The sequence below is a fragment of the Gobius niger genome, assembly GCF_951799975.1.
Source record: "Gobius niger genome assembly, chromosome: 14".
Lineage (NCBI taxonomy): Eukaryota > Metazoa > Chordata > Actinopteri > Gobiiformes > Gobiidae > Gobius > Gobius niger.
Genome location: NC_136865.1, coordinates 23,238,392 through 23,246,442, shown reverse-complemented (window position 1 = coordinate 23,246,442; position 8,051 = coordinate 23,238,392). Strand labels below are relative to the sequence as shown.

Below are 8,051 nucleotides of genomic sequence, written 5' to 3'. Positions count from 1 at the left end.
AATTCAGCTTGATATTATATTTTTTTCATTTTTATTTTCATTTTTCTAACAAAAAGTTTCATGTAGAACAGTATTTAAGAATTTAAAAAAACTTCAAACTGAAGCACAGAATTGTATTACTACTCAATTTTGACGAGAAGCTGCTGGATATCTTCTTGACCCCTGTATGTTCGCTTCAGGCCTCGAGGGAGGTAGCGGCAGGACGACAGGTTGAGGTAATTTAGTGTTGTTTGTCCAAGTAGTGCCCTGTAAATATAAAGTAAACACATTATATAATGACTGAGAGGGCTGAGTAAAAAGGAAGTGTAAGTTAATAACTTAAACACCAAATTCAATGGCAACAATTACAATTGCAGCATTATCTAAAACAGTGGTTCTCAACCTTGGAGCCACGACCTCCGTTATAACAGTTAATTGGGTTCATGACCCCCCGACCTGGTCACACCGTGAGAAATAGGCACATTAGTCTACATAATTCTCAAAAAACAATGGAAAAAACAAATGGCTAATGTAAAATTAATCAAATTACGTTCAAACAATGGCTCTCTGGTAAAATAGCACACACATGCTACAATAAAATATTAGATTATATGCTAATAAAAATTCTGGTGACCCCCTCAACTTGTCTCGCGACCCCCAAGTTGAGAACCACTGATCTAAAAGCTACAAACAGATTATCTCACATGTAAAGATCACAAAACACAATTTATGTACAATAAATATTTATCTTTTCTAATTGGAAAAAAAGCTTTGAAATAAACTACAGGTCAATCTAATCTTCACCTGAACTTTAAGTTGTCATATTTATTGCTCTGTTTTATTCCCTTAATGTTTGGTGCAGCCCTGTGAGGTAACTTCTGTTGTGATATTGGGCTATACAAAAGCATTAAACTTAAACTTAATCCAATTTAAAGATACGTGTATCTGTTTTTACATGGTTTTCACATACAAGTGTTTCCCAGAGTTGACAGACTGGTGGCTAAATAAGCTGAGAAATTTATCAGGATAAGAAACATTGTATTGATACAAACACTGAAAATGTACTATATACTATGCTGTTCAAAATTGACTTGTTAAAGATAAAATAGAAGCAAAAAGCAGCAGTTTTACACCAAATAAAAATAAATAAATATTAATATGGACTGCTTATACCACCATAGTCTCAGTCAATTCATAGGGAAGCACTGACTTACATAAAACTTGTGAGAAAAGGGTTATCAGTAAATATTCCCATTGATTTGAATATCAGAATATGAGAATGGTTTAATTGTGCAACATGAAACACATAACTTATAGTCTGATAGTTTTAGGTTTTTATGCTCTATCATTCATATAAGGGCTTGCATAAGAAGAATACATTTAAAATATGATAAAGACAACAACAGTTTGACATAGAACAACAGTGTGAGTGTATTCACAGATGTGCAGGTGCATTAAGTGTTAGCAGCAGATCTGAGTGACCACATAGTGCAACAGAGCAGTGCAAATGGCTGCACAGGTTATTACGTTCATGAGTCTGAGTTATTAGAGAAACATGCGTATTTTACTAAATATTGCACCGGTGTACCTGAGTGGTTCCGGCGTGATCCTGGTGCCGCTGAGGTTGAGAGAGCGCAGTGTGCCTGTGGCCTGAGAGAGGAAGCTTACGGCACACTCCAGGTCCTCCTCCGTGAAGAGCTGGTTCGCGATGTCCAGCTGCTGCAGCGTCTGGCTCCACTTCTGCGTCAGCAAATGGAGTCCGGTTTTAGGCAGCAAGGACGAACCAACGCTGCTGGTGAAGTACTGCCCCCAGAAGAGACACTCCAGGTCTGTCAGAGAGAGGAGGTGGTGAGGTCAGACAGTGAAGGAGACAGTGACAATTACTGGAGCAGAAAAAGACAGAATACAGTAGTAAAGAGTATAATATATTATGCTAATTAGAGTTGGGCAATTATTCAAAATAGCAATCTCTATTTTGATGAATCTCAAGTGAAGATTTGTATGTGGTAAATCATTCTGGAGGAAAACATCTGGGGTTTACATCAAAGGCAAGTGAGTTCATGAATCAACTACGAAAAACAAATTGTGATGCTAATACTGCAAATGATTTTCTGCATTCTAGTTCAGGGCTGCTTCCTTCACCAGGCTGTTGACCTTTCCCAGGACTGTCCCTTTCCTGTCCTCTACTGCCCCCTACTGTTACACATCTGGGGTACACCATAGAAACCAAAATATTTCAAATCCTTTAGTATAATACAGTTTTTGGATGTGTTTGTATCACTTACGATTTTGTGGTTACGTTTACTGAAGTATTTCTTTGTTCATGTTCACTAATACATTTTTATGTACATAAAGTTTTTGATTTTGCTTGACGTTAATGCACGTCAAGTCGATAAATGGGATAACATTGTGCTTTTCTGTCTGTGCTTTAAATGTTGTACAAATGGCAATAAAGTTAACTCACTGATACTTTTTCTCTACAAAACCTACTATTGAAGGGTAGTAATAGATGGATGTAAGGATGTTAAAGATGTGGCAACACCACAAACAAACAAGATTAAATTACAACTACACATCAAATCATTGTATGAAGTTCCTCTGTGCGACTACCTGAGCAGGGCAGAGCAGCTAGTCCCGCCGGTGTGATCCTGGAGCATCCTCTGAGGTCCAGGACTCGGAGCTTGGTCGACCCGAAGAGGATGTGGCGCAGGTCTTTGTCAGACGTGAAGGAATACGATGTTGTGGCCAAAGACAACTCCTCCAGCAGCGGAAAGCCACAGGACTCCTCCACACCGCGCATGGTCTTGTTCATGGGGATGAGGTTCAACATTCGAAAAGTCTGTCGAAAGGCAATGTTTTGGTGATTAAAAACATTTGTCAACTGTGGGAACCGATAATTTAAGAGCAGTACCTCTGTCACCTAGTGCAGTAACAGTGTTTCTTATACTTTTCTGATTATTTTATTGGAATGAATGAGGTAGAGAATGGGTTCATGCACTTGAGAGCTCTATCAGTGTTTCGTTTTATTTTGTACAATGACAATAAAGATCTATCTATCTACATGCAAGTACATTCAGACAATAAAAAATAGATGAATCTACTGCTGCCATACATAAGTGTATAGCATATCGATTATTTCAACTCAGATATTTCACCCAAATCAGTCTAATAAAAAGCACAATGAAACGTAAATAAATGATCATAAATTAAAAACTCTTGCCTTGAGTTTGGGGCATGCCACTTGCAGCCCTTGAATGCACACATGCAGCTCACACAGTTTAGTGTCCAGCTTTCTATTGATTTCCAGTAACTCTATATTCGGGCAGCAGCCTCTCTGGAAAAACAAACACAATTAAATGCGTTTCAACTTTAAATGGGACATTTATGCTAAAAGGATATTAACATGGCCTTACACTGAAGGCAGCCAGAACTCTGTCAATCTTCTGTCCGTGAGTGAACAATATTTCTCTGATCTGGCTTCCGTTAGATTCCAGGAAGTCAAGGAGACCTTCAACTTGAAACTGAATATACAGAGATATGAGATCAAGAACTTAAATTTGCATGCACTTCCTTCCAATGCCCTTTACCTCTGAATATTGGAGATCTATCCTCTGCAGGGAATGGCTGTGAAGACCGAGTCCGTCAAAGGCCTGTTTTGTGAACCCTGAGCAGTGTGACAGTTTTAGAGATCGCAGGTGAGGGCAAGACTGGGACACAACCTGGAAATATAGGTCGTATTAATACAGGGTTTAGACAGGTAGCAGGAAGTCAAATTTAATGCTAATGCCCAAATACAACACTTTTAATGCCACGTACAATAAAAAACCCTTAATATTTCCTTTCTAAAGATTTGTAAACATTCCATCAAACAGAAGAATGAGGGGGAATTTTGTTATCCAAAAGCAAACTGGACAAAACAGGGAACTTAGGAATGAACAGTTTGAATGTGTTGTACACCAAAATGTATATGTACATATGTAGATTTAACACCAGTTTGAATCCAATTAATGCTTTTTAATGACATTTAAGGCCTTAAAAGGTAGCCTGGAATCCAGACTAATCTCCAATGTTTATTAATTAATAAACAGGAGATTAGTCTGGGGACCCTGTCGTAGAAAGCTACTGCTTGAGGCGGGACTAATGTGGGACGACCGAAGCGCATAGCAGCCAATGAGAACACAGCGAATGTGACGACAGAAACAGCGACAAGAAAGTTCTCGTCATTCGGACATTAACAATGGCGCTCCTGCCACACGGAGTTCAGTAAATGACTTCTGTCGTTTATCTCAGAAAAACTTAAGAATACAAGCATACCAGAGCATTACATGAAGTGGTTGCTTGTGTTGAAAAACTACAAAACAAAGGCGCAACAGCGTGGCGCCCGTTCAGGGAGCTGCTCTGATTGGTCGGTAGGCTCCATATCGCTGCGTCACTTCCTTTGAAAGCGCGCAATGGAGTGTTGCCAGACCCTCTTCTGTAAAGAAGCGGAGTCTGGTTGGCGAGACTACTTAAAAGGTGCATTAGGCAACTTTTCATGTAAAAAAACAAACAGTGGTCTCTAGGACGCTCCAGAATCAATTGCTTGGAAGGTTTTCTCTGCTGACGGACCTTCTCACCAGAAAACCTACAACACAATTGATTCTGGAGCGTTGTAGAGACCACTGGGATGGAAAGTAAAGGCGCCACGCTGATCATTCATACAGCTGCTGGGTCACTACAAGGTCAAATATGCACAAATATCTACTTTTTTCCCCTGCATGAATAGTTGCATAATGTACTTTTAATTTTGGCGCAATTAATTTAATGACTTTTGATGCTTTTTAATGCCACGCAGAAACACAGTAATAACAAAAAATAACACATTATGACAAAAGCCACACTGTACTATCCTTTTGCAGTAGTGTATTAAAAAACCTCTTTGAAAGAATTTAATGTTGATATAACTTTGTCCCTACATCTGTACTTTGTAACAAGTGGTTCCAAGGAATTTGCGCCGTTCAGTGCAGTCTCACAAGTGGTACCGGCAGCAGACTAAGAACTGCATTTTAATTTAGTTCTGGACCAGTTCTAGTGTGGTCATAATTTGTCAATTTTCAAACATGTGTTCAGATTTTGCTGCGTCAAAAAACGAATCAACTTTGAAGATAGAACATTTAATCACTGCAGTGTAACATGGGGGGGGGGGGATTATTCAGTACTTACCTGCACTGCGTGATCCACATTGTGTATCCAGTGACATAAGGAGAAATCCTGCAGTTGAGTGAATCTGCAGAACGAAACAAAATGCCATTACAACAACTGACCCAGACACAGCACTTGGATTTAGTAAAATATTGTTATTGTACCGGTTTTCTGCCAACCAGCTGATGGTGTCCATTATCTTTGTCGTCGTTTTGGGCAGCTGGCTCCTCCTTGGTTCGATCCAACAGTAGCCGATAGTAACACTGCGCCACAGGACTGGACTGGACACTGCAGTTTGCCACAATCGACAGACTCTGGCCGCTCTACACAAGAAGTGGTTTAATAAACAAACCAGAATCACAGAATTATTATTGCTCCCCAAGCCCTGAAGGAACAATCTCCTCTGGTCCTTAAATGAGTATGAGGGATCACAAGAAAGTACTACATTAAGACATCAAATTATTTCCTCACTAACCACACTTGGAAATATTATTAAGCCTTTTGTTTACATGCCACTTTACCACCATTGTTTCATTTTGCAATCAAGCAGCAAATGTATGTCAAAACTACAAGGGTGCGTTGCAACATTACCGGCAGAGAAATGGCACAGCTCCGTCTTGGACAACTATCTTTCGAAAGATGTGTACGAGCACCTCCTCTGGCAAACTCTCTCCCCATCGGTTGTCAGATGCGTCAAGTGGTACAAGCTGAGCAGTCTCCTCTTTTTCCTCTTCTATTAGGGAGTCATTTTTCACAGGCTTTGGCTTTGGGCGAACCGTCTTTTTCTTCTTCGTCTGGACAGATCCCTTTTTGTTTTTAACCAGCTTCTTCTTTTTCTTGCCTTTTTTTGGCTTAATCCATCTCGAATCTTCATACTGAGACCTGCTGCTGGACACAATGAGGAGCATGTCCTCTCCTTGATGCACCGTATAACCCAGCTGAGCAGCCCGAGTCTTTTTGGGCTTTTTCCCTCCTTTCTTTGGTTTTGCCTCAGACTTTCTCTTTAAAGACACAGCATTACCTACACAAGGAGAAGAATCAGGTTAGACCAAATTGCGCCACGTTTTTCACGCCATTGTAGTTCTTGAAATGTCACCAATGCAATAAAAAAAAAATTGGGGGTGTGTGCGGCAAATGTCGTATCTACAGAGTGAATTTTTTCTCTGTTTTACTGTGACTAAACACTAACATTATGTGACAAGAAAATTCAGATATCAAAATTTCTAGTCATTTGTGTGTATTCTGCAAAAGACAGATTTTTTGTGTGTCTGTATACAACGTCATAGGGATGTCACGATTCAAAATTTTGGAGTCACCTTTACTGTTAGACGAAATATTGCGATTTTACGCTGATTCACAATTATTGAAATTAAGGGAGAAAATACGGATAATTTCTCATAACCTTTACAGCAGTAAATATTTACAAAAAAGAAGCAAAACTTTATGTGATTATATGATTTCCATGTGCTCGGATGTTTCCCTTTCACGCGACATCACAAACGCAGCTGCACATGGTTCTTTTGGGACTCTTCCTTTGGCAACGTTATGCAATTATCATAAAGACTGACACAATTTGCTCTCTGCACATTGGATTATTCAACCTGCCGCCGACTTCCTATGTTTTGGGGATCTAAAGGAATACATTTTCCATACTGAGATATGTTCTTACCTGAGCTTAGACGAGTTGATACGTACCTGTCGGGTCATTGTACGTGCCCGTGGAAGAGTGTGGTAGCTTCAAACGTCACCCAATGTGGAGCCATAGGAATATACAGGGAGAGGCCAAATGCTAACAACATCTTTGGTCGTTTTGTGTGACTGAGGGCACGCACAAAGACCAGACAGGTACGCATCAATTCGTCTAAGCTCAGGTAAGAACATATCTCAGTATGGAAAAACGGGGGCCTGTTCAGTGCCAGGTTAATCTTGACATCACTATAATGCTGCATGTGGGTTTTTTTCTCTCACATGTCTCTCAACAACAATACAGAGCTTTCAATTCAATTAGAGCTTCATCTTTATTTGCTGTCTCTAGCAGCATTAATCACATTATGATCTAATCAGACCCCATACACTTTACTTTATTATCTTTATTATCTTTTACCTGTATCACGCGAGGATCCTTGACCAGAGCCAGACATCTTTCCTTCTTCTGTGGACTCCATCACCTTTGACTTCTCTAATTCTCTGCTAGCTTAAAGAAAGAATTTAAAAACCGGAAGTGGGAGATATATATTCATAAATGAGATCATAGAGCATTAGTACATGTTGCAACGTTAAACGATACGCTTTTAACAGTCAAGTATTCAGTGCAGATTGCAAAGGGAAGACAAACGACAACAAACATATCTCGTAATTAATTTAGCCTAACAAAATCATCATACATCAGCTGAGAAATGCATGTAGAAAACCCTGACTCACCAGATCGACAAGGTCCGCCTTACCGGAGCCGTTATTCATACGGGTTTTCATGCAGGATATACGTTAATTGTTTGAAACCATTGAAGAAAGGATGAAAATTCACACATAGCAGCAGCTGGGATTTCCAAACAAACAAACCCTGGTGCTACTGCCGCTACCCTCCCACAATGCACCGCGACCCCCTGAAACGTGATTGGTAGAAAAAAATCACAGAAAGCCGCCTTCCGGAAAACCAGCCAATCACAGCGCAGCAGACCGGAGCGACTAAGCGACGCTACGCTGTTCGTGTTGGTCGTGTTGTGGGACGTTTTCATCTGTAAGGGCAGCTATTTTATAATATAATGCACATTTTAAAACTTTACGCAAGGGCACGCTTCTTAATAATACGTAATAAATGTAGCAAATTATTAATTCTACTGTTTTATTTTAATTTTGTACGTGATTTGTGTTACTATTTAGTTAGCCAGCCA

The 8,051-nt window shown here is 39.8% G+C and overlaps 1 protein-coding gene across 2 annotated transcripts; it reads right to left on the bottom strand.

Moving 5' to 3' along the window:
• Positions 1–90: 90 nt before the first annotated feature.
• fbxl6 (F-box and leucine-rich repeat protein 6) lies at positions 91–7,748 on the bottom strand. 2 transcript variants are annotated; one of them, XM_079570954.1, is made up of 11 exons: positions 7,582–7,748; positions 7,265–7,354; positions 5,752–6,181; positions 5,325–5,483; positions 5,182–5,245; positions 3,567–3,698; positions 3,393–3,500; positions 3,200–3,313; positions 2,590–2,818; positions 1,568–1,808; positions 91–246 (listed from the first exon to the last, which is right to left on the bottom strand). In XM_079570954.1, the coding sequence occupies exons 2-11, from the start codon at positions 7,323–7,325 to the stop codon at positions 120–122; spliced, it is 1,665 nt and encodes a 554-aa protein (XP_079427080.1). In that variant the 5' UTR covers positions 7,326–7,354; positions 7,582–7,748; the 3' UTR covers positions 91–119. The 2 variants fall into 2 exon arrangements, with proteins under 2 accessions (XP_079427080.1, XP_079427081.1); XM_079570955.1 differs by having other exon boundaries at positions 7,265–7,350.
• Between the last annotated feature and the right edge of the window lie 303 nt (positions 7,749–8,051).

Excerpts from the sequence above, each read along its gene's own strand:
- fbxl6 (XM_079570954.1), bottom strand. The coding sequence starts at position 7,325 with ATGGAGTCCACAGAAGAAGGAAAGATGTCTGGCTCTGGTCAAGGATCC. Across the intron at positions 6,182-7,264 it reads AGGATCCTCGCGTGATACAG|GTAATGCTGTGTCTTTAAAG; the intron begins GTAAAAGATAAT and ends CTCCTTGTGTAG. Across the intron at positions 3,699-5,181 it reads ATGTGGATCACGCAGTGCAG|GTTGTGTCCCAGTCTTGCCC; the intron begins GTAAGTACTGAA and ends CTATATTTCCAG.